The sequence below is a fragment of the Panthera pardus genome, unplaced genomic scaffold (genome assembly GCF_024362965.1).
Source record: "Panthera pardus isolate Hobbes unplaced genomic scaffold, ASM2436296v1 HiC_scaffold_10, whole genome shotgun sequence".
In the NCBI taxonomy this organism is placed as follows: domain Eukaryota; kingdom Metazoa; phylum Chordata; class Mammalia; order Carnivora; family Felidae; genus Panthera; species Panthera pardus.
In genome coordinates, this window is record NW_026526655.1 from 88,262,195 (window position 1) to 88,288,874 (window position 26,680).

The 26,680-nt window shown below is 34.8% G+C and overlaps 1 protein-coding gene across 4 annotated transcripts in view; it reads left to right on the plus strand.

The window, feature by feature from the left end:
• LRP1B (LDL receptor related protein 1B) overlaps positions 1–26,680 on the plus strand; it is a 1,871,086-nt gene that overhangs the window by 326,876 nt on the left and 1,517,530 nt on the right. For all 4 annotated transcript variants that reach the window (XM_053909160.1, XM_053909154.1, XM_053909157.1 and 1 more), the window contains exon 2: positions 21,694–21,816. In XM_053909160.1, the coding sequence (XP_053765135.1) occupies positions 21,694–21,816 (123 nt within the window). The remainder of the gene's footprint in view (positions 1–21,693; positions 21,817–26,680) is intronic.

The window sequence follows — 26,680 nt, forward strand, 5'->3', positions numbered from 1 at the left end:
TCTAGTGGTCACTGAATGATTGGACTGTTTGATTGCATTGTCAAAATAGTCAACACAGTAATTCCAATTTAACCAAACAGCGCAAACTTTTCAAGTTCCAGAAAGACCATTTGTATGAAAGAAAGTTGGTATTTTTGTGAAAGACTATATTGCCGTCCACTTATCTCTATTTACATGCTACTGCTTTCATTTGCCTATTCACTCCTTTTATATAAGTCATTTGTTCACTTAACAAATTGTGTGTGTGTGTGTGTGTGTGTGTGTGTGCAAATAATTATTGCCCACCAATTGCAACCATTTTTATGGCAATTTCAGCTGTCAGAATTTGATTTAAAAGAAAACTATAATTGTGAAAATGGATTAGTTCTTAAGGAAGAGAAATAAACCAGAGAAAAAGGATTTGTTTTTTAATTTTAGCAATAGTCATTCTAATAGCACTCTCAACAGAGGTTGTTATTCCCTGTAAAAGTAATGTGGACAAGAAAATCCTGGTCAAAAACAGAAGAGCATATGAGAACAGAGAAAAGAATTAGTGTAAGCATAGAATGAGACTTTATCACTGGTCATTGTGCCAGTCCCATCAAGTGACTGTTGGCCAAATATTACCAGGGCAGAGAGTCCTTGAACCAGGGGAAAAACGAGAAGACTTAGGATTCCTTGTACAGTGTTTTGACAAATGAAATCATGGATACTGTTTCCAGCTAACCAAAGTTAAAACACTTTAAAGGAATGCAGATATAAATCTAAATTTTTTACAGTAAATAATAATAATATCTTTCATTTTTTGAGTGCTGCCAGTGTGCATGCCACATACTGTGTTAATGATTACTGTATCATTTTATATAATTTTCACAATGCAACCCTGAAATGTATATTCTTATTCCTGTTTTATACATGAGAGAACTGATTTATGGGAAATGTAAATAACTTTACTGAAGCCATAAAAATTTCCCAGTATGTCTGATTCCAAATATTTTTCATTATTTCAGTTTCTTTATTCCAATAACTACTTACTGAGTTTATATAAATTTGGCAAGGAATGATAAATAAGACAGAGCTCCTGCCTTCACTTAGCCTTATAGTCTAGGGAGAAGGAGAACTGAACAAGGTATGAGAAGAAACAAATTAATATCGTCAGAGTAGAAATACAGAGAGTCATTGCAAAGCACAGTAGTCAGCTGTCCTGAAAGATCTGACTTTTAAATTGAAACATAAGGTAGATCTGATATAAGAAATGGGTGAGGAGAGAAAAGTGGTGCAAGCAGAAGGTACAGAATCAGTCAAGAAACTGAGGCAAGGAAATACATGTAGTGAAAGACCAAAAATAAATCAGTTTGGGCTGGATCCCAGAGTTTGCAGGGGGAGGAGGTGAATGGTGAACAAAGGTTCAATCCTGGAGAGCCTATATATATAGGCCTATATATATATATATATATATATATATATATATATATATATATATATATATATATGTATATACCTATACATATACACTGTGTTTACTGAAATCAGAAATTTTATGGTAAGTGTAAGTTTTTGAAGAATGTAAGCAATGATTTAAAATTATTAGATGTATTCTAAAAGTGGATCACACCCTGGAAAATGAATTGGAGAAAAACAAAGCTTAATGCAGAAAGAGGCAAGAGATACTCATAGCTTGGACTGAAATTCCAATCAAAATGGAAGAAGAGATGATACTCTAGTGCCATGTAGGATATAGAAAATAAAATTACCATAATTCAATGATTCATCTGATGTGTGAGTTGACTGAGAAGCAGAGGTTTAGAAACAGCTCCATGTCTTGGGCTAGAAATAATAATAGAATGTAGGTGAAATTTCAACTTCTAAGAATACACTTCTTGGTCTGTCTCCCCAGTACCAAACCAAGTAGATATATATAGTTAAAACTGTGAAAATAAAGTTTGAGCAATGGGTTAATGGTGGTACTTACTACTGAGAAAGGTGAGAAAAGAGATGAGAATGAGTCAGGTGTTGGGGTGACTAAGCATTTTTGGAGTCTGATTTCAGCGAATTGCGTGCACAGTATATTTAATTTGTGTTTAGTGAGATAATTTATGTGTGATTCACAGTCACTATGAATAGTTATTTGTAACCACTGTAGTGTATGTTTGGCTTCCAATCATTGTGTTGATATATCCAACATCATGATAAATGAGTGCAGAGCTAAGGGACATATCACTATATGAGTGTGCTTAATGACATTTGAACTATGTAGGTAGTACAAAACAAGAAACTAGTCAATGGAAAATTATTCCAAATCTTAGAGCTCATATATAAGGTATATAGAGGTGACCCCAAATTTGACAACCATGCACTTTCCATGCGCCATGGTTCTTTCAATAATAAGTCACAAAATTTAAAGAAACTTTTCTAAGCTGATGATGATTTAAAATTTTTATCAAATATTCAAGAGAAAAGTCTGGATTCACATTTTATTCTTTCTGTAGAAAATATGATTATTGGGGCACCTGAATAACTCAGTTGGTTGTGTCCGACTTCAGCTCAGGTCGTGATCTCGCAGTTTGAGAGTTCAAGCCCCGCGTCGGGATCTGTGCTGACGGCTTGGAGCCTGGAGCTTGCTTCAGATTCTGTGTCTCCTCCTCTCTCTGCCCCTCCCCTGCTCATACTCTGTGTCTCTCTGTCTCTCAGTAAATAAACGTCAAAAAAAATATGATTGTAAAGATGACTAAAATATCTAGCTGAAATTAAAAAAAACAAGGAGAAAAGGTATTCATTATAGATGTATGTTACTGAGTTAATTAGTGAAAACATTGTGTTAGTTTTCAAGTTCATTGATGTTTTAACATATATAAATTTTTTAAATTTGTAACATATTATAATTTCTTTCACATTTTAAATATATATTTTTATACCTAATTTTGCATTTGTAATTTTATATTCTTTTCCTTAAAGAATGTCCCCAAACATTAATAACCTAGAGCCCACACCGTTTAGATATGCCTCTGGTGGGAGCTAATGACAAAATGCCATCTGTAAGGAAAAAAATGAGAGGAGAATCAAAGGCGAGAGGCTGATATTTTCCTCAGTGGTGCATGAGACCAAGATAGGATTCCCCATTAACAAGAGATATGGTTATCACAAACTAAGATATAGTACTCACTGTAACACATGTGTCAGGTTGCTTAGATTATGGTGAGGAAGAGAAATTCTTTAAATTATAGGTCTCATTTACATGAAGACATGATTTAATATTAACAAGGACACGTAGATATTCTGGGTTAGAGGTTCTCAAACTTTAAAGTGCCTAAAGAATACCTAAAGAACTTTATAAAATTCTGATTTTTGCACTCTTATCTCCAAAGGTTCTAATCAGGAACCAGGATTTGCTTTTGTTTAGTCCACACCCCAGGTGTCTTTAACACAGACATCCCCCAAACAACTTTGTGGACTATTGATTTGGGGCCAGTATGGATTTCCAGGATGTACTGTTTGGGGTATCTTTTCTTAAAATCCCCCCTCCCCTACACTTTTGAGTGGCTAAAATAGATTTATATTGCTAAACATGAAATGTCTGTGGAAAACAAAAAAGCATCTAAACACCACAATACACTATTATAATAAAGAGTATGTATAATATGGAGACATAATGGGATTATCTATGTATAAATAACTGATTTTTTATATGTCAAGATGCATGGTTTTGGCTTTAGAAGCCTCAGAAATCAGTTATGGTGCTAAAAAAAGAGAGAGAAAAATCAAATCACATAGAAATCAGTGTCTAATTTCAATGATTTAATACATTTATTAGATGCATTTAGTATGCTTTGAAGAAGTCACCTCAGGATACATCTTCTTATTCTCAAAACTAATTTTTGAGAATATGCCTGCAACAAATGTCTTAAAATTGAATTAAGAACCTTTGACATGTTATTTTTTAAATCAACTTTAATGAGGCATGATTTTTTACTGTCAGATTATTCTGACTATAAAAAAATAGTGCCTACTTTTAATCTTTGAATATGCAAATTAATTTTTTGAAATGAACAAAAATAACAGAGTAACATTGAGAGATAAGATAGGTAGAAGTCAGTGGCTCAAAAACAAGACCAGGATATTTTATAATGAAATTAATGTATTTAAATGAGGCAAATGTAGTAAATTTTTACTAAAGGGAATTTCAAAAGAAAAGAGAGTCAAACCTTTAAGATTCATCCAGTGCATGTGCCTACAGAGTACAATACTTAGATACAAGAGCTCCAGGAGGATTTTAAAGTTGTCCTTAGCTGAAACTTGTTTTCTAGATGAGGAATTCAGGACCAAGGCCCTGGAGTCATTTGCCCAGGAGGGAAGCATCAAGATACATCTGGGAACCCAGTGTTCCGACTGCTAACCTGTATAGTTTTCTATTTTGCTTTCATTTCCACTAACTTTTGTGGGATGGGATGTATTAAACTCTTGATTTTTGAATTCATATCAGTGTAAGAATTCACTGAGCTCACATTTTCAATCCTTATTTGAGCTAATGAACCATTTGTGCAGGTGTTATCTACACTTAAATTTACAGATTGCCCCACCAAAGATGCTGTCAGACTTTGGGTAGGAGTAAGGTAAGGGAAGTGCATCTAGCTCTATGTGTAATGAAAAGTAGCATAAATAGACAAATATTTTAAAGGAGAAGATAAAACACTTTGGGTTACTGTATGTATTTATAAGAATCTTAGCATGTAGTCTGATTGGGTGATATGCTGAGAGAAGGAATGATGCTTTGTCTATTCCAGGATATAGATATCATTTAGTAGATTCAATTAACTTTTTGCGGGGTGCACCTGGGTGGCTCAGTCGGTTAAGCCTCTGACTTTTGATTTTGGCCTGTGGCATGATCTCACAGATCATGAGATCGAGCCCCATGTCGGGCTCTGTGCTGATAGCACAGAGCCTGCTTAGGATTCTCTCTCTCTCCCTCTTTCTCTCCCTCTCTCTCTCTCTCTCTGACACTGCCTTACTTGCCACACTCTCTATCTCTCAAAATAAATAAATAAACACTAAAAATTTTAACTTTTTGATCTCTCAAATAAGAAAGCTGGGAGGTAGTGAAGTTGGAAATGAAAAAAGAAAAAAAAATAGCAAGGAAAAGAATGCCGGCTACCAGTCCACTGGAAGTGACTCCTGTTACTAAAATCAGTATTTTTATTCTATTTTCTTCACTGAGCACTCAGGTGAGGAATGGAGAAATTTCCAAAATTACACAAATTTCATCAGCAAAGGAACACTTATAGTTTATTATGTCAATTAAGCATATAATATGATTTTAAATAAATGATAAATAAGTGAGTAAAATGTGGATTTTGGTTCAGATTTTTGACTTTCAGTCTATTTTGCTGACATTCAGTGCAATATTTTGCTGCCACTGTTGGTAGCATCCTTTTGTATATTGTCTATAATATTTAGTATATTCTAGCTGCCCATGAAGGAACTGAAAATTCTTTTATTCAGTTTTTTAAATTTGTAAATTTGTAAACTGAATTACAATCCTGCTACCATTTAAATATTGATAAGTGTGTTACTCTCTTTTCTGTGTTTTTCCTCAGTAAATTTTTTTAATAATTCTTTTACCATGATTAATTAATCTATTCATTAAAGAATGTCTAAGACACATAATGATATTTACAAAATTGTGTTCAGAATTCATATCAAAGAAACCACAAATACCCTTTGGAAATAAGAGCATGAATGTATATAATGAATAGTAATTAACAGGTAGATAATTAAAAACATGATGAGATATTGTGTTAATATACCTACTTTTAAATTGTAATAATTGGAATCCATTTAGTCTTCTTTGAATATAGAACATAGTTGGGGAGGCTAAAAATTTAACAAATATGAGATGGCAGGTTCTTGTATATATATTTTAAGTCTTTGTTGTCCAAATGTTAACTTGTTCTTAAGTTTAATTCATTTTTTAATATATTTTAAAGTAGCTTAAACATTTAAGTACTTTAGAAAAGTTATTTAATCTAGTGGAATATATCAACTTTAATTGTATAGTTGTCAGGACTTATTCATAGTTAACATCAGTAAAAGACCAGAGTCCTTAAAATTTGTTTGTTTTCCTCATGTTTGCCTACACTTTTATCTTCCCAATCATCTGCTAATAGTCTCTCAAAAGATATATATTATCTCAAAAGGTATGTATTATCTCAAAATACACACACACACACACACACACACACACACACATATATATATATATATCTTTGCTCATTCTTAAGAAGAATGTCCTCATCCATTACAATGTTATGAAATTGCAGCAATTCAGTCACATCTGTGGTGCTATTTTCACCACATCTGTAGTTACTTCCTACAGTGAAGTCTTGAACCTTTCAAAGTCATCCAGGAGGATTGGAATCAACTTCTTCCAAACTCCTGCTAATATTAATATATTGATCTCTTTCTACAAATCAAAAATGTTATTAATGTCACCTAGAATGGTGAATGCTTTCCAGAAGGATTTTGATTGACTTTGCCCCGACCCAGTAGAAAAATTACTTTCTATAGCAGCTATAGCTTTATGAAGTGTATTTCTTAAATAATAAGACTTGAAAGCCAAAATTACTCCTTGATCCATGGGCTGTAGAATGGATGTTGTGTTAGCAAGCATGAAACATTAATCTCATTGTACATCTCCACAGAGCTCTTGGGTGACCACCAGGTACATTGTCAAATGAGCAGTAAATGTATTGAAAGGATTTTTTTTTTTTTTTTTTTTTTTTTTTTTTTTCTGAGTAGGTCTCAACAGTGGCTTAAACTATTCAGTAAACCATATAGTAAACACATGTGTTGTTATTCAGGCTTTGTTGTTCCATTTGTAGAACACAGACAACATAGATTTAGCATAATTTTCAAGGGCCTATGGATTTTTGGAATGTAAATGAGCAGACTTGAACTTCAAGGCATCAGCTATATTAGCCCCTAACAAGACAGTCAGCTTATCTTTTGAAGATTTGAAGCCAGTCATTGACTTCTCCTTTCTAGCCACAAAAATCATACATGACATCTTCTTCCAAAAAGGGCTGTTTTGTCTACATAAAATATCTGTTAGTTAGTGTAGCCACCTTCATTATTAATTAATGATCTTAGCCAGATCTTCTGGATAACTTGCTGCAGCTTCTACTTCAGCACTTGCTTCACCTTTTACTTTAATATTTTGGAGATGTCTTTTTCCCTCAAACCCCATGAAACATCCTTGGCTGGCTTTAGATTTTGCTTCTGCAGCGTTCTCACCTCTCTCAGCCTTTGGGCTTTTCTCTGGTTTAGGCTTGGACTTAATGGAATGTTGGAGCTGGTTTGATCTTCTCTCCAGTCCACTAAAACCTTCTCCGTATCAGCATTAAGGCTGTTTTTCTTTTTTTATCATTTATGTGTACACTGGAATAGCACTTTTACTTTCCTTCAGGAACTTTTCCTTTGCAATGCATCAGGAGCGCCTGGGTGGCTCAGTTGGTTAAGCGTCTGACTTCGGCTCAGGTCATGATCTCATGGTCCGTGAGTTTGAGCCTCGCTTCGGGCTCTGGTGCTGATGGCTCGGAGACTGGAACCTGCTTCGGATTCTGTGTCTCCCTCTCTCTCTGCCCCTAACCCACTTGCATTCTGTCTCTGTCTCTCTCAAAAATAAAGAAACATTAAAACTGGTCAACCAAACAGCAAACTGGCTGATCACTTCTGCAAAATGATTATTCAACAAAGGAACTTTAAACCACAGGATTGCATAGGTAGTTCATTCTTCCTCATGGCAACTCTGGAGCTGGAGCTGTCTTTCTGGGAAGGATGCTGCATCTTAAGAGTACAGCTTAAGAATGAGGTCACAACTCACTTAAAACTCATATTTCCTGAAAAACGGGCAAGCACCAGGATGTCCACGCTTCATGGAATTTTTCCAAGTTCTATTATCATGGGGTCTCTTAAAATTAACAAGCTTTTGAAAATGGTCAGAAAATATGCAGAATATGTTTGAGGTCAAAAGAAATAGAAATATCACAATGATACAATCTCTTGTACTGACATTCAAAAACAATAAGAAGTATAGTTTAGGGTGTGGGAAAAAAGTAAGGTTGGGGGCTTACTTTGACACTATATTTGGAGGGCAGTGCAAGCAGGGGAGGGGCAGAAATAGAGGGAGACAGAATCCCAAGCAGAATCCCTGATGTGGGGCTCCAATTCATGAACCTTGAGATCATGACCTTAGCAGAAATAAAGAGTTGGATGCTTAACCGACTGAGCCACCCAGGTGCCCTATCACGAAGTATTTTTGAGTAAAATCAAAAAGAACAATATTTTGAATATTAAAAAAAAATCCAACAGTTTATATGTATAGAAAAACCAACAGAAACATTTTTAAAAGTAGTTGCAGTTATTGCCTATGAGTGGTGAACTTCAGAATATTTGATTTTTGTCCCTTTATTATCTTCCATTTTGTTTTGTTTTACTTAAATGTAACTTGTGTAATTATAATATCACCAAAATTTGAATGATAGAAAATAATAACAGTCTAATACAGAGTCAGGTAATATGATTTAATACACGTTTTGTTAAATTATATTGTTTGTCAGTAATTTCTTAATTTGGGGGAAACATGTAAAATCATTGGCATAATGTGAGAACATGTATGCGTTTATATCTCTTCCTGAAAACATTATGAGGCTTGATTTATATTCCTTTTGGCCCCCATGGCTACCTTTTCTAATTTCCTATTAACATTAAAATGTTACATTAGACCTTTCCTTTTGATAGAGTAATAATTACTTTCACAAGGATTCATTTAAATTCTCATGACATGTGTCTTCTGCAGAGAAGTACTTAATTATCTCTGTTACTTATAGTTATGTTTAGGAAACCCATTGAACTTTCATTCATATTTCACAATTATCCAAATAACATAAGCCCGCCTAGCTGGGACCTCTGTCCTCTACCACATTAACTAATAAAGAAGCTCTTCTCATTTGATAGTTTGGGGTTTAGACATATATCTACAAAAGGGTAACCATTCTATGAAAACCACTATCTCACCATATTTTAATTTCCCCCCTAGAGGACTTTCATACATTTTAAGTATTTGTTTGATGATGGAGATAAAATACAAGGAGCTGGAAAGTTCATTTATTCCATGCTTTTGATTGTGGAGAATACTAAAGAAGGAAATTCTTGATAATATCCAACCTTTTGTGTTCTTAATATTCAGTCTTTTCATCTGTGGTATACCTTCATGATTGCCTCTATCTCCATAAATGCCTTCTTTTTTATTTTTTATTCACAAAGCTGTAAATAAATTATAAACAAAGGTTCATTCTTTGTAGGGACAGTTGCTGCCTTTATAGATCTGAGACTCAAACACACGGAATTTTAGGTATCAGCCAGAACTTGGGTAAGGTTTGAGAAGAAGGAAGCACTGAGGCCTATTTTGGAAGTGCAAATTTGGTGCAAAGTCACAACATTTAAAAAGAGGGTGAATAACAATGGTTTATATGACTTCCAGGTCATATAATGCAACATCTGTAGTGCCTGCACATGTATGTGTGGAATGTTTGGGGCTGTTGCAATGACTGAAGGCACTGCTGGCATTTAATCTCTAGAAGTCAATGATGCTAAATATACTCACAGTGCAAAAATTGTTGCTCTCAAAATGCCAGTAATCTCCAAACTGAGAAAAAACTCCTTTAGTGGTAATGAGAGCAGCTTTGTGTCAGTCAGATGAGTGTTTGTGTTCTGCTTCCTAGTTGGGTAATATTAAGAAAGTCTTTCAACTTTCTAAACAGTCTCGTATCTGATCCATTCGTTGAACATAAATAACAAGTTTTTGTGAGTATTAAATAAAATAGATTGTTTATTTTAGTATGTGGCAGATAGTGTGCATTCAATGACTATTGCCATTTATAGTATTATTATCTTCCCCACAAGAAAGTCTTTTAAAAAATGTATCAACTTAAAATAACAAAAAGTCAAGGGTGCCTGGCTCAGTCATTTAAGCATCCAACTTTGGTTCAGGTCATGATCTCATAGTTCGTGGGTTTGAGCCCTGCGTCGGGCTCTGTGCTGACAGCTCAGAGCCTGGAGCCTGCTTTCAGATTCTGTGTTTCCCTCTCTCTCTGCTCCTCCGCTGCTCGTGCTTTGCCTCTCTCTGTCTCTCAAAAATGAATAAACATTAAAATTATTTTTAAAAAATAACAAAAAGTAAGAAGGCTTACTGCATGAAGAACATATTAAAATATTGACTGCACTCAAGTCAAACAATGTGAATATTCAACCTATTTTCCAGGCTATCTTTGACACATAAACTAAACTTCAGCCATAGGAATCACTTGGTGTTCCAGTAATATACCGTGTGTTCCCTGTATGATCTTCCTTTTGTTTGGAATGTTATTCTCCCACCTAGTGAGCTTGGCAATCTCACTTTTTTATATTAAAATGACTTTAACATACCTTTTTTGGGGGGAACTTCCCTGATACCTGTATCAGTTTCTTCTGGTTGGTAGTGAAATTATGCAACATGCCATGGCCAAGTAATAAGGATATTTGTTGCATAACATGACAAAATGTGTAGAGATCCATGGGATGGAGTGCAGAGGTACCTCAGGGTAGTCCAACACTATCTTCTAAAACCTAGTGATGAATGTCTTTCTGCTATTGTCATCCTCACTGTGTTAGCCTTTGTCCTCAGGCTTATTTATCCTCATGCTCTGATTATGGCTGTGGCTGTTTCAGATTTCAAATGCTGACAACCTAAAGCAATGCAGAAAGCTCTTCCTCTCCTCCTCTCAAGTCTTTTTTTTTTTTTCTTTTTAATAGAAAGAAAATTGTTTCCTGGGAAAGTCTTAGCAGACTCTCAACCTTGGTTGTCACTGATGAACTCCAGGACACATGTCCATGCCCTCGCCACAAGGGAGACAGGGAAAGCAAGCAAATGGTTTTCCCTGCCTCTACAGTGGGATATGGGGTTTTTCAAAAGTGGTAAAAGTAGCTGTTGGGTAGGTCACAAAAAAGGTTTCCTGCCTGCCTTCTCTGCATCTCTGCTGCAGCTGTCTACAGCACAACTCTCAGCTGTCCACAGCACAAGTTCCTCCATTTGCAATGCTTTTCCAATACCCTCCACACCTATATTAACACTTATTTCACATTACTGTAAATATTTCTACATTTGCCTCCCCCTCAGCAACTTATGGGTAGAAATCCTGTTGTCTTCATCATTACATTCCTATTTTGGTTCACCATAAATGAGTACTAATTAAATGAGTAAGTTTAAAGTCTTTTAAAATAGGAAACAAGAAATGATCGTTGAGAAATATATTTTAAAATCAAAGTTGGAACTTGAGATAAGTGAAATTTTAGTCTTTGAAGAGCCCTTAATGGTTAAAACACAGCATAACAGATAGGAGATATTGCATCATCCCCGAAAGAGCCAAAGCCTAACCATCTGCTTCATATCTCACTAAGCCTAGAGATGAGAAAAAAGATGTGAATTTTGGTACCCCCTGGGAGATTGGAAGAGGATCACACAGGATTTAGAGAATAGAACTTGCAAGGAAATGTCAATAATTTAGGCTTTTTCTTTTACATTTACGAAGGAGACCTGTCAAAATTTTCCCTTTCCTTAACAATGTAGTATATGAAATAACTCTGCAGATTCATTTCACAGGGCTTTTGAGAAAGGGCAGGTAAAAAGGAAATAGAACATTTCTACTGAAATTTCAGAAAAGAACACTGAACTGCAAAGCTTTAGTCCAATGATAATAAAAAGTGGAGTCGACCATGTTGAAAGTATCAGTTTTATTCCACTGAAAAATACAACCTTTGTCTCTTGCTAAATAAAAGACAGTGTTTTTACTTTGGTACTTTTTTGTTTTTTTCTTGATAAAAAAAGCAGTTCTACGCTGAGTGTGTTACAATATCACTTCCTGAGGAAAAACAGAACAAAACAAAACAACAACAACAACAACAAGGAGGCTAAGAATATTTAAATGATCAAGGGAACAACAAAACAAAACAAAAAACAAAACAAAACCAACTTTCTGAAAATTAAATGTCAAATTGGATTTGAAATGTTTACAGAGATACTTTTCATTTGTTCATTATGATAGAAATGATAAATGAGCAAAGCTTCTTCTGAAGATAATGTACTTCTTTAAATTTCCAATTTTGTCCTGGTTTTACATAAGGTGTTTTGTAAATACAAATTGCCATTTGCAGCACCAAAACCACTTGGCGTTTAATAAGGCATAGGGTGATTGCAAATTTGGTAGCCAGCAGAAAACATAAAAATATACAATTCAGTTACAATTTTCTCATAATACAAATATATCACATTTTGGCATTTTCTCATCTCATGAGAATAAAAACATGCACACACACACACACACACACACTCTTCCTAATTCATATATTTCTCAGAGATGGCATTTACTTGAGCATTTATACTGTATTTTTCATAAAGTCTTGTCATGTGTTTCTAGTTAGTATTGTTGGCCTTAGTCCTGTCATTTGACATCAAGGAGGAGAGGCATTTTACTTAAGCAGGTAGCATTGAAATGAACAGAACGCAACTTAGGAGAAAATGGCCTTAAAGTAATGGTAAAGTACCTGACAGCTTGGCTAATCAGACTTGAAAAAAAGTAATGTTTGGGCTGTGAGATGTAATGGTTCTAGTATTCCTTTCCTATTGCTATTGTAACAAATTATTGCAAATTCAGTGGGTTAAAGCAACACAGTCTTTCTTGAATCTTGCAGTTATGGCGGTCAGAAGCCTAAATCCTGTCCTTAGGACTGAGTCTTTATGCAGTCGCTAGATGAAAATCTGTTTCCTTGCCTTTTTCAGCTTCTAGAGGCCGTCCCACATTGCTTGGTGTGGGACATCAGATCGTTCCAACTTGTGTTTCTGTTTTCGCATCTTCTCTCCTCTCTGACTTCCCTTTTATAAAAACTCTAAAGATTACATTGGGCTCACATGGATAATCCAGGCTAGTCTCCCTACGTCATGATCCTTAGCTTAATCACATCTGCCCAGTCCCGTTTACTATGTAAGGTGACATTCTCAGGTGTGGGAGTTAGGATATGAACATTTTTGGGGTACCATTATTCAGCCTGCCAAAGGACTCGTATTCAAACATTTGGTTTGTCTGTCTTAATCAGTCTTTGCTTCAGGGATAACAGAGTTCTAGGTGGAGTTGTATGCTAATTTTAAAATACCACAATATATGTACATACTGTATGAGTGTATGTGCACATATGTCTGTACTTAGAGTAATTAAGTGTCTAAATTCTCAATAACGGTTCAGCAGGACAATGGGAATTATTAACTAAAATTCATGTTATTATTGAAAGGTGGGTACTCTTGTAAAAAGTTCAGGAAAGAAAAAAGAAGTAAAAACCAATAAATTACTGAAGTGGCGGTTAATAAAAGTTTATTGTGCCTACACCAAAAAGATAGTTTGCAAACTGAGAGTTGTATTCCATGTGGAATGAGGCTTAGAGCTATATTGTTATAAAGCAGCTTATATAGTACGGAGGCAAGGACTATTCTTCACAGTGATTGTTTACAATATTATGATTTTCTTAAATATAAGGGAATTGGTTAACAGTTACCTCATATCCATTTTGGGGAACAATTTAAGTTTTGCTTAAATTTTCAGAGGCATAAGCAAGAAGTGACCCAGGTCAAATTAGTCTCCTTTGTCTTGCCTCGCAAATAAGCTAAATTAAGCTTTGCTTGTATGACTAAAGTAGTTTGTCTGTTCAGGGAATTTTCAAGTCTGGTCTCTTGTTTGATTTTAGCACTCTTCATTACTAACTGTCCCTCTAATTTAAGCTTGGGCAGATTGTTAAGATGGATTTAAGAAAGACAAATGATACTATGAATTATATAGTCTTATAGTGTATAATATGGTTTATTTTTAATCAACCAGGCTTTTTGTGGAGGAAAACTAAGTACTTGGTAAAATTAAACTGCCAGGTTTGACCATTTTTGACCGACCTTTCTTCACACAAACCTTCTTAATATAATCCAAATATATTTTCCTATTTCTATTAAACATAGACTTAAAATGATGAGTTACATTTTATCTTACACTTACAAAGATGGTATTTTTAAAGAATTATCTTAAAAAATACCACTATCATAATATATTTGGCTAAGTTAGCATTGCATAACCAGGTATTGTAAAAGTGTAATTTTCAGTATAGTCTTTAAGAGACTCTGGAGGATAACACTGAATCTCTCTCAAGTTTGATTTTTAGTTTTCATGGATGCTTTAATTTCATATGGTATAAACTTTAGTATTCAGGTTATTTTATTTTAACCAGGGGATAACTTCGTTTTAATTTTGGTGATTAACTAAATAAAGCTATTTATCATTTTGATAATAAAATACAAAACACAGTATTGCTTTGTTTTTTATCCCCCACCCTTTATCCAAAAAAAAAAAAAAAAGAAACAAAGAAAGAAAGAAAGAATAATTCTTTTCAGAAAATGTGAGATTTTTCCATTAAAGTCACCTTGTTGGGGCAAATATAAAGTCTTAAGACAGAACCTTCAGCCCCCCAGGAGCTCATTACCAGTAGCTACAATACATACGGTAAAATACAATAGGAGCTTTTTGGATGGAGTGTTATAGAACTGGTGATGGAGGAAGAAAAAAGTTTGTTGGGGAAGTTTTGATTAAAGGAGGTAAAATGTCATTGACTTTAGAGGAGAGACTAGAATTTCATTGTACGGGAAAGGGCATTCCAAGCAAAGCAATAAAACAGTAAAGACACATAAAAGTATATATTTAGGGAAAGTGAATAGAAGAGCATAGAGAACTATAAGTGTTTGTTGGACCAAGAATGGATAGTAGAAGAAAGCATTGAAGAAGAAATACTTTTGCCATATTATGAAAAAACAATTCGTATGGAATTCTAAAGGATTTTTCTTCATCTATATATGCACATTTTTTCTGGAGAAGGGGTAAATATAAAGGCAAAAGATTTAAGGTACTTCCTAATAACTCGATAACTAACACCACTCCTTTAATTTTACATGAGCTTAATCAAAATTTGAAGTTGAGTTAGTAATACTAGTAATATCTGTAATACAGTAAGAATTTCTGTAGATCTCTACAAGAATTCTATTCTTCTGGTAATGGAATCATTGCTTCTTATTGTGGGAAGAAAGGAAATGTAGCTATATTTCTCTTTTAGCAATTATAGATGGTATATTATTAACCATTATATGACTGTCAGTGATGAGATATATAGATATACTAGATTTAGTAGTTATACTAAATAAATATTTGTGATGTTAACTAACTTCTGAAAATCTAAGTCACAGACCTTCCCTAATGCTTAGCTAGTGCAGGAGGTTGTAGCAATTCTTTAACTTAGCTGGGATCAATATTGCATTCCTCAGGAATTTAGCTGTTGAATGGGTGCTACCCTTCCTTTTACCTTTAATATGCAGTTACCAGAGTTCATCATTTATACTTCCTTTAAAATGTTTTTAATGTTTATTCATTTTTGAGACAGAGACAGAGCATAAGCAGGGGAGGGGCAGAGAGGGAGGGAGACACAGAATCCAAAACAGGCTTCAGGCTCTGAGCTGTCAGCACAGAGCCCAACGCAGGCCTGGAACCCATGAGCTGTGAGATCATGACCTGAGCCGAAGTCAGACATTTAACCGACTGAGCCACCCAGGCGCCCCCATCCTTCCTTTAAATGTCCCCATAGTGTCCTATTGTGCATTTAGTAGGCAATTATCTTTTTTTTTTGTAAACTAACTTTCTCATTAGTATTTAAATAGCAAGTCGACATCTAAGGGAAATGGCATCGCATTATTATAAATTAATCATGGTGAAAAACTCAAGGAGCTGGAGTCTACATAATTTTTTCAATAGATGCCTATTGGGGGATATTAGTTTTAGTATTTGACTGTGATACTTCCTGTCTTTTTAAAAGATAAAAAATAGTTCATTGTGACATTAAAATGAGGAAATACAAATTAGATAAGTCTGTGGCAACTCATGTATCTAAAATCTTTTGTTTAAGACCATCTACATGCAACTTCCAAAAATGTTACTCTTAATTTTTATTAAAATGAGCAATTATATGCTTTCATATAAATGTAGCAAGATTATCATACTAATCTAGGATGAATCCAAACTTAGTAAAAGTCTATAGGCTATGGTTGTCCTAATCTTTTCATGTCTTTTTATTGCAAGAGACTATTATTATAAAGAGATAGACATGGTCCTAGCTTTGATCTTCTTCCTTAGGGATGTAAGTGAAACTGCCTACACATTCTCATAAGCTTCTTGTTTTAATCACAGTGTATAGCAATACCTTTCATACAATATGAAGATATTTAAAATAAGATTAGTTTGAATATCTCAGAAGTGTGGCATGAAGCATTAAATAGGATAAGTGGAAAATACATATATACACAGAACATATTTAGCTTCTGATTCAAGGAACTCAATCCGGTGGATATCTTTTAAAATAATCACCTTGAAGTAGTGAACATTCATTCATTTGGATCATATAATCAGTGCTTTTAAAAACCAACCTTGAAATGGAATATCTGGTTGAAAAATAAATAGGTGAGTTGTAGAAAGCTATTCTTAACTGCTACTTCTTAGAGCGATAATATAAACCTGTCCTCAAAATTGCAACAGTACAAGTTGTCTTTCAAGGTTGGATCTTGCTTAGAAGCTGATAACACAGGCTCATTAGGTAAATCCCGGTAAGTCTGTCTTACTCCTAATATGTATCTATTTTGAATTAGGATGGATTTGGGTAGATATCTATACATGTGAATATGTATTGAGGGTGGTTTGCATATTTTCCCAAGGGATTTTCTTCTGAGATTTTCCCCAAGGGATTATTCTGTATCTGTGTTCAATGTAGGTGAACGTTTGGACATTAATACAACACAAAATGAACAAAACATGATAATTGTCAACTGCACACTTTTCAGCCTTAGCTGGATCCTCATCGTTGTTAGAAAGAAATCCTTTCACAAATTCCTAGTTGAGTCCTGCTCCAACTCCCTCAGCAGTTATCCTAATCTTTACCACTTTTTCCAGTTCCATCCTTTGCAAATTGTAAAAAAATAATCTTGCTTTTCAGTTCTTTGAGAAAACACAACCAGGCAAGAAAGCAGCTTCCTACCAGGTAATTACTTATCTATTTCATGTCTATTTCATTTCTCTCTCCTTTCTTCCTCTGGGCAGGTGCTCCTACTAGTGTTTAGGTTCTTATTCCAGCCACATGAGTTCTCCTTGGGAAACTGTTCCACTTCCACATCCTTGGGCTCCAGTCTCTCTTCCTTCAGTGGCATCTTTTCCTCAGCCTACACATTTGCTCCATTTTTTCAGAACTCATCGTATTGAGTGTTGTCACAGTGACCCCCTTCCTCATTACAATTCTTGAAATTTCACATGGTTTTAGTGAAACTCCTTTTCCTTTGCCCTTCTCCTTTTGTATCTCTGGATAAACTTTCTGTCCCCTCTGTCCCCTTGCCTGACCTACTCCTATTTCTTTGCCTCTACCCGTTTCCCCCCACCTCACTTAAATTTCATCTACATCTATTCTTACAGTTTTTTGCTGTTTCCTTTACAGCTCCAGTTCTGTTCCATGTTTCCAGTTTTGATTATTCTCCTAAATTTCAGACTTAAAATGCATCTCTGCCTGATGCATATTTATTCTTGAATCTCCCACAAGCATCTCATACTCATTATATTCAAAAGCTGTTGAGAAGTTCTACATTTAGGGTCAAAGATCTGAACTTCAGATTCTGACATTTAATGAGATGGCGAGCAGGATATTTGACTTCAGTTTCCTCATCAAACACTGTCTTGAAACTCTATTTCACCGATATATTTATCCACCAACCATCCCTTCTCATATACATTATTGCAATAACATCCTAATTGATCCCCTTGTTTCCACCTTCACTTCACTGAAGTTTTTTCTCAACACAGTAGTCAGAATTATACTTTAAAACAGTAAGTTATATCATCTCTTTATTCAGAACCTTCCAACGGTTTGTCGTCTTGACTTTTAATAAAAATCAAGCTTTCCTGTGTCCTCCTCAACCCTGTATATACTGATTCCTTGCCCCAACTCTTTCTACTCTCTCTTTTTCTCCAGCTATTCTGACTTCCTCAGTATTCCTTAAATTTTACTGGACACCCTCCTGCCTCAGGTCCATAGTATATGACTCTTACTACATTACCTTTTATTCAAATGGATGTCACCCTCCGCTTCACTTCAAATGTCATTGTCTGCGATGTATTCTCTGACCACCTTATTTAAAATTGTACATCCATATCCCCAGCCTCCAATTCTTAATCCCCTTCTCTGTTTTATTTTTCTCCATAAAGTTTTATCTTCTTATGTATTATACACATAACTCATTTATTTTGTTTTTGTTTCTATCCTGCCACTATTAATATAAGCTTCATGATGCCAAGGATTTCTACTTAAAAAAAAGTTATCTTCAGTGCCTAGAGCATAGTAGAAACTCATTAGTGATTGTTGACTAAGTAAATGAATGAAAAAATTAAGATTGGGGGAGGGGAGAATGGAAGTGCTTTTGAGGTAAAAAAAAAAAAAAAACCCTGTAAAATACTTATTATTCCCTCTGTTATACCTATTATTATTATCCCACTGCCTGCATGACCAGGGCCATGTGTACATTACTTTTTTTGTTAATATCCATATGTTTTATTTTGGTTTTGAGATTCCATCCAGTTAATTTTTGAGGCTATTCACTTGGAAATACATTTGAGCCTTTCAACCATTTGGTCACCAGTTATTAATTCTTACATCACTTGGAGCAGAGTCTCCATTTTAGTTCCCAGTACTTTAGTCCAATCATCTGGAGCTTTTCTCTAGACAATTGCAAGAGTGTCCTGACAGATGACTTTGTCGCATATATTATCATAAATAGCCTTTCTTAAGTACTTTTGTATGACTTCAAATTATCTACAAAACATTTCCTATGATAATCAAAGTCCTTCATTACTGACTCTGACCTATGTTTTGAGATACTATTTCCAACACCCTAAATAGTTCTTTATGGCTCTTTTTTGTTTCTTTATACTTTCAATAAGTACTTATTGATTATTTACTGAGTCAGGAATTATACAATGGCATTTAGCAAGGCACCATCTCTTTTCCCTTATTCTCATAGCAATTTGTTATAGTTTGGGAGGAAAGAAAGTGGGAAACAGTCTAGCATCTCAAGATCATAAATCAAATGCAGAGTAGCTATAGGTACAAAGAACATCCATTCTGATTTTTCTGGAAGAAATTTGGTTTATACCTGTTTCCCAGTATAATTCTTAATAAGCCTTCCTTAATCTTCAGAACTCTCCCAGTTTGATTACAAATTATGTGGTCTCTTTTTCTATAAGCAAAACAATGTGAATTTTATCCCATGCTCTTTTCCTATATAAAAGTTATGGGGTAGTCTAAAGCAAAACATATATTCTCCTCCTCTAGCTTTGGAACGTACTAATACATATGGTGGGGGAAAAAAAAACAACAACAACAGTTTTATAACCTGAATGTCATTCCAATTTTAGCAATTGTTTTTGTTTCAAATGGATTTTAATAATTAGTGCCTTACAATCAAAAAGAATGAAACCTTCCCATTTGCAACCACGTGGATGGAACTAGAGGGTATTAGGCTAAGCAAAATTAGTCAGAGAAAGACAAATATCATATATATGACTTCACTCATATGTGGAGTTTAAGATACAAAACAGATGAACATAAGGGAAGGGAAGGAAAAGTAGTATAAAAACAGAGAGGGGAACAAAACATATGAGGCTCTTAAATACAGAAAACAAACTGAGGGTTGCTGGAGGGGTTGGGGGTGGGGGGGTGGGCTAAATGGGTAAGGGGCATTAAGGAAGACACTTATTGCTAACTATGCTAACTAACTTGGATGTAAATAAATAAATAAATACATAAATAAATTTTTTTGTTTTTAAAGAAAAAGTGATTAGTGCCTTGGACATACTTTTACTCTACTCCTTGTCTGGAATATCTTGTATTTACTCTCTATTTATCTAAGTCCTACCCATTTTTAAAGTACATCTTCAAACTGTTCTTTGCTTTTGTCTCCATTTCTATGTGTGGTCTCTTTTAGCAGTCATTTTCTATATCATTTATTTGGCAACTTTTTGTATACACTAAGTACTTTTTTCCTCCGGGAACTGTTGGCCCAAGTAGTCTGCTGGATCCTCAAAGCCAAAGATCGTGACTTCTACATTTTTGTAGCAACAGTTCGAGCTAAATACAGAGTATGCTCAATTAAGTTAATCTTAAAAAAACAAGTTATGATAACAGTGGTAATAAGTGTGATATTGACGGTAGATTTGTTGAAAAATATAATATGGTAAGATAAAACAATAGGGACTTTCAGGAAATATCTATAGTATGAGAACGGGAAAAATTTAATTATATACCACATCCATTGGTTAAAGATGTGTGTATGTTTGTGCATGTTTGTAATGTATATTTATTGAAAATTATGTGGGGGTTGGGAGGGAGAGAAAGGAAAGATATACCATATTTTATCCAACCATTGTGTGGAAAATGAACCATCATTTTGTATATTACTAGGGGAAAAATGTCAGTGAAGTTATGGTCTAATGCTTTCATATCAGTTAGAATTTTTATTTGATAACATATTGAAAGACCTACTTATTGATAGATTTTTAAAATTTTGAATCATTCCTGTATATACATAAACAAAAGTATAAGTGATATCAAATGGTTAAGATGTTCCTAACACTCTTTCACATTCAGAGATTATCGATTGTAAGAAACATTCCTATTTCAGACATTTAAAATATGTAAAAAAGTAAATATTATATTGAGTGGATTCACAGTGTGTAAGTAAGTATATTGCAAAAAAAAAAAACAGAAACAAAAACAAAGCAAGACATATAATAAATTTACTAGGACTTGAAGAAAGACTACAGATCCTAAATATTCTGAAGCTATGGAAGGAAAATAATGTAATTTTTGGATACAACCAATTGTAGAAACCCAAATTAGAGCAAAGCTTTACAGAAGTTTGCGGTCCGGTAGCAGAAACTGTCATATGGGAAGTTGTAGCAAAAAAAGGAAAGAGAAGAAAAAGAAAAAGAAAAAAGAAAAGAAAAGAAATATTATGATATTGGGTATTCAACTGACATGAATCCCCAGTATCAGGATGGATGATTCGGAACTGAATTCTCAGAGATGGAGTTTAAGTACAATATTTAATTTTTATTACTGATTTTTCTTTCTCTTAGAGCAGAGGAGGAAACTAAAATTTCTGTACTCAGGACTTCTGGTTTGGATCAATATCTTCTATAAAACCCACTGACTGTGATAGCCATATGTCTTATCCAATATGACCAAACCTCTAGTCATAAACACAAACAGAATTCTTAACTATTTTCAGAACAGAATGTGTGAGACCACAACATAGTCACTTCTATCAAAAATGTGTGCTTGAGCCAAGTGGCCAAAATTAAGACAAATACTTGGTTTAGTTTTGCTCCTGAAGAGAAAATGTGGATCACACTCATATACCTTTTATGTATTGCTTTCCCACATTTCATCTTTGTACTGCTCTCGTGTTCACGTTCAGATCATTCATATTTTATTTCGAAACATTTTCATTTTCAGATCAGCAGTTGTGTGATCCTGGTGAATTTCTTTGCCACGATCATGTGACTTGTGTCTCCCAGAGCTGGCTGTGTGATGGGGACCCTGACTGCCCTGATGATTCAGACGAATCTTTAGATACCTGTGAGTAGAAAGGTTCTCATGCCATTCAGCTTTACCTTACATGTGAAACTAAATGTCAGTTGTTTTCACGGATGACTGCTGTTCTAGTTGATTCTTTTTCCCCCCAAATAGCCTAAGAAACTTGAAACCTTTTCTTTGTGTTTTCTTTAAAATGACTATGTGAATGAGAGCATAAAATGCAGTTTTGTACTGTGCATTAATTTTCGAAGGGAAGAAAATGCAAGGTTAATTATTTCAATGTGATTGTGTTATTACTAGAAAAAATATAACTTGAGAGGAAAAAACATTTAAAACAGAGCACTAAAAGGGAATAAGACCCTCTCCCATAATATATTTCACTCATTTTGAGACAGAAGAACATAGAGAAAGAATGGTAAAGTAACCAAGTTGAGCTTCCATATTATCTCTGTTAATATTTTGGGACACTACACAAATTATTGGACATGCTTTCTTTTGAAACAGAAAGACTGAAATGATTTTTATTCATCCCTACAGTGAGTATCTTTGCCTTTATAATATTAGATTCAGAAGCTCTTCATACACATGGATCTCAGTTGTAATAGTACCACTGTATCTAACTTGGGAGTCCACTGAGGGCTTTGCATGCATGAAAAATGCCCCTATAGCAAAATTATAAATAATAGGACCACAGCTAAATCTGCTATACTTTTTTTTTTAATACTGACTATCATATAGTATATGAATGCTCCTCTAATTTTGCTATTGATATTTCTAGCACTTCTAGTTTGTGCACCCCCTGTCCCCTGACAACCAGGTGGGCCAGCTTATCAGTATTCTCAAAGCAACTACGTAATGCTGTTGGGTTGAAGTGAGAAAAAAAAATCCATCATCCTTAGTGCTTGATATTGTAAGAGATAACAATTATTGGTTCCATTTTCCATTTTTATTTACTTGTTTACAAGTCTTGCAGGCAGTGCCAATATAAGTTTTGATGACAATCTTGCCATTAGAAAGCAGAGGCAATGCTTATTCATTTTCTTTATGTTTGCTAGTGTTTTTAAAGTTTCTCAGCATATGGGTTCTTGAATATTTGCATTAATTGCTCTTTGAACAGATCACTGCTTCTATAGGAAGAGGTTCTAGTTGTTTACTACTACATTTGTAATTTTCACCAGTTTAATTCAGAAAACCTTTACTAGACACTCTATAGCATAGAAAAGTTTCAAGGCATGATAAAACAAACAAAAAAAGTAGGTTAATGGGAAAAAACTCTAATGGATAAATAAATGTAGTAAAGCCATACGAAAGAATATTATTTGGCAATAAAAAAGTAATGACATACTTATACATGCCACATGGATAAACCTTTAACACATTATGCTTAAGAAGAGAAGCGAGTCACAAAAGGCCAGGTATTTTATGATTTCATTCACATGGAAGATCTCAAATAGGTAAATTCATAGAAACAGAAAGTAGTTTCTCAAGTCCAGGTGGCGTTGAAGGCAATGAAGAATGATTGCTAATGAGTATGGGATCTCTTCCAAAGGTGAAACTATTCTCAAGTTAGATCACAGTCATGGTTGCACAACACTGTTAATACATTTAAAATCATTGACTTGTACATATTAAAATGGGTGAGTTGTATGGTATGTGAATTATGTTATAATGAAGTTGTTATAATAAAATGAAAAAGAAGAACAAATCTCAATATTATGCTTATGGGCACAGATAGCATAGTAATGAGAAAAGACAACCATAATAAATAAATGTACTGGCCATGAAATATATAAGTAGTGGGACCCTCCCCTATATAAGTACCATCTAGGAGTAGTCTCCTTCTTAGCTGCAAGGGATGGTTGCCATGGCACAATCAAAATAAAAAGTTAGAGTTTTGAGTTTTGGTACTGGAATCTTTTGTTTCTTCCTTGTTTATTCTGCAAAATTGCTGATGGGAAAAATGACAGAGATGTGAGATAGCTCTTTGAAATGTGTATGCAGGAAGGCCAAGTTGAGGGGAAATTTCCATGGAACTGTGTACCAGGCACAATGCAAAAGCAACTGAGAAGAAATGGAAGGAGAACCTATAAGGGCAAGAGTTTTCTTTATGCTGGTGAAGAATAGAGAATAATGATGTTCTTTTTGTGCTAAAGAGGGAATTCGATAGGAGATTCATACTGGAGAAACTTTGTGGTATAGAGAAGTAGCAAGGATCTGTGTGGTCACAACTAAAGTCCAGAGAGTAAAGAGACCTTGCAGTGAATGTCAAAGTGGATGGATGGCAAATATTCTTCTCCCCCTCCCATGCCCAGTCCACACTTCTAGGAACATGGCTGATACCCATTAGGGCCATACCAATGGACTCGACCTGAGTTTGCCAGCCAGCATCCACTGCGATTGATTGGGCATTTGCTGTGAATAGTTTGTGTATCTACCACAGTGTTGTTAAATATTTGAATGCCCACCCTGCCCATAAAGTAGACAGCACCTGGGGCTTAGGAAAAGGTAGGTCCTTCATTCACAGAGATTAGGGGCTTGAGGCCTGAGGCTGTAAGTTAGAAATTACATGTGGTTAATTAGAAATAGAGATAGACTGCTGCTTTCTTACAATATTTTTAACATGCAATTTCATACCTGCTCAAGATATTCTTGGCAGTATAGTTATTTTCTTCTCCAATAAAATTTGATGAATTCTGTTTAAAAATGTTTCTTCACTTTGGCCATTCTTACTCTATCTTTTAACATCAAAATTGCTGAATATCCTTAAAGGAGATGCTAAAACTATTATATAAAACAGAGATATGGCTATTTTTCTACCTGGGCACTCGATCTGGAAAACATTTTTGGATCTACATTAAATTAACCTAGTCCCGATAAATGGATTCAGTCAGTACCCATTGAAATATGGACAAGCAAGGGAAAAAGCTTTATGAAAAATATGAGACTTTTTCAAATTTAAATTTCTCAATCCAGATGTTCACAATTACATTTTCCCTAATCATAGTGCTTTGTAATGTGTTGTTTTATGACATTCATATGCAGTCATCACTAATCTACATAAAATAATTGCATAATTTTATAATTATATGGATGCATCCATTCATTGTGAAAGATAAATACCAGAAATCGGAAACCTTGAAGACTGATTTTTAGGAAGGGTAATTTTGTGCTCACTGTATGGACAAAAGTGTGTTACCATCTTTGATTTGAAGACAAAGTGTGTTGTATCTACAAAATATTAGATGAAAACAGCTGATGCTATACACTTATTTTTCCTAAATCCACTTAGCCTTTAAAATGATAAGAAGAGCAATATAGCACCAAATTTATAATGATAGTGGGAAATCTCTGCAAGGACACCATTCTATAGGGATAAAAAATGAGTATTTTCGGGGGGGGGGGGAAGACAGGAATTACTTGTGAAATGCCAATGATTGAAATGCTTTGAACATAAATGCACATACAGAAAAACAAGAAATTTTGAACTTACATGAAATTTATATATTTGGGGATCTGAGAGGTTAGCATGCATATATATTCCTCTTCTGTGTGTGTTTAGGCCCAGGTTCTAGGGACATTCTCTAGTATCCATGAGGTGAGAGTCAAGACTTCACAGTGAAAAAAAAACAAAGAACTCCCCCATAAACTTTTGTGTGAGGTTGATTTACCACTAAGCTGATTGCATGTTGAGATGAGTTTTCTTAAATATGAAATTGGAGAAATTTAATAATTTATACCCTTACGTTGAATGTCAGAAGTGATTCTTTAGCCTTCGATTAAAAATGAAACTCCTTATTTCTCTACATTATTTGAAGTAATTTTTCAAGTGTCTAAATGGCTAATCATCTTTAGGTCCTATGAGGCAATGAGAATAGAAAATCAGGAAAATCACCGTCTTTCAACTCAGTGCTTTCAATCCAGTTAGTCTGGCGTCATGTGTTAGGAGGATTTAAGTGAATGGTGGTAATGTTTATTTGTGGAATGAAAGCTTAGCACCACCTGTGGCAGGGAAGTCTTCTTGAAAGGCACTTTTATTCTGAGGTATTCAAAATTTAATTCCTTCTAGGATTTTCTGTTGAGTGCTTAATGATACTTCCTTCCAACAATTAGCTTCAGCTGATGTATGATGTTTTCTGCCAATCTGATGTTAATGTACTTAAAACTTGATCCTTCCTTTTTAAGTCAGGAAGGTATTAGTTCTGCTGCTTCTTTTCCTTCCCTATTGCCCTACACTGTCGTTCTTCAGAAAATCATGTACTGTGTCCTTCAATTACATATCATGCTTTGGATGTAATGACTCACTGTCCAACAAAGGAGAATAAAAATGGCCATGGGGTACCTTGGTGACTCAGTTCGTTAAGCAACCAACTTCGGCTTAGGTCATGATCTCACAATTCATAGATCAAGCCCCATGTGGGACTGGTTGCTGTCAGCAAAAGCCCACTTCAGATCCTCTGTCCCCTCTCTCTGTCCCTCCCTGGCTTGTGCTCTCTCAAAAATAAACGTTAAAAAAAAACGTCCTTAGAGGACGGTAAGATTTGCAACCTTGACAGTTGTGATAATTGACTCTATCTTGATGCAAACTTTTTCTGTAAAGGACTAGATGGTAAATATTTTAGGTTTTGTGTCCCATGTGATTAAAACTGCATGTTCTTCTCTGTTTTTTGTTTGTTTCTTTGCAAAACACTTTATTTAAAATGGCAAACAAAACCAAAAAACTTTCTCAGCTTACAGTTTATACAACACAGGACTCGGGTGGGATTTGGCCAGCGGGCTGTAGTTTGCCACCCCCTGTTGCAGTGTCAGAACTGAACCATATCCATTTTCCACTGTGGTAGTGGTTCTGTGCCAGGTACTGCTGCCACAGGGGACAGGATACCCCTTCCCCATAGAAGTATGTGGCACA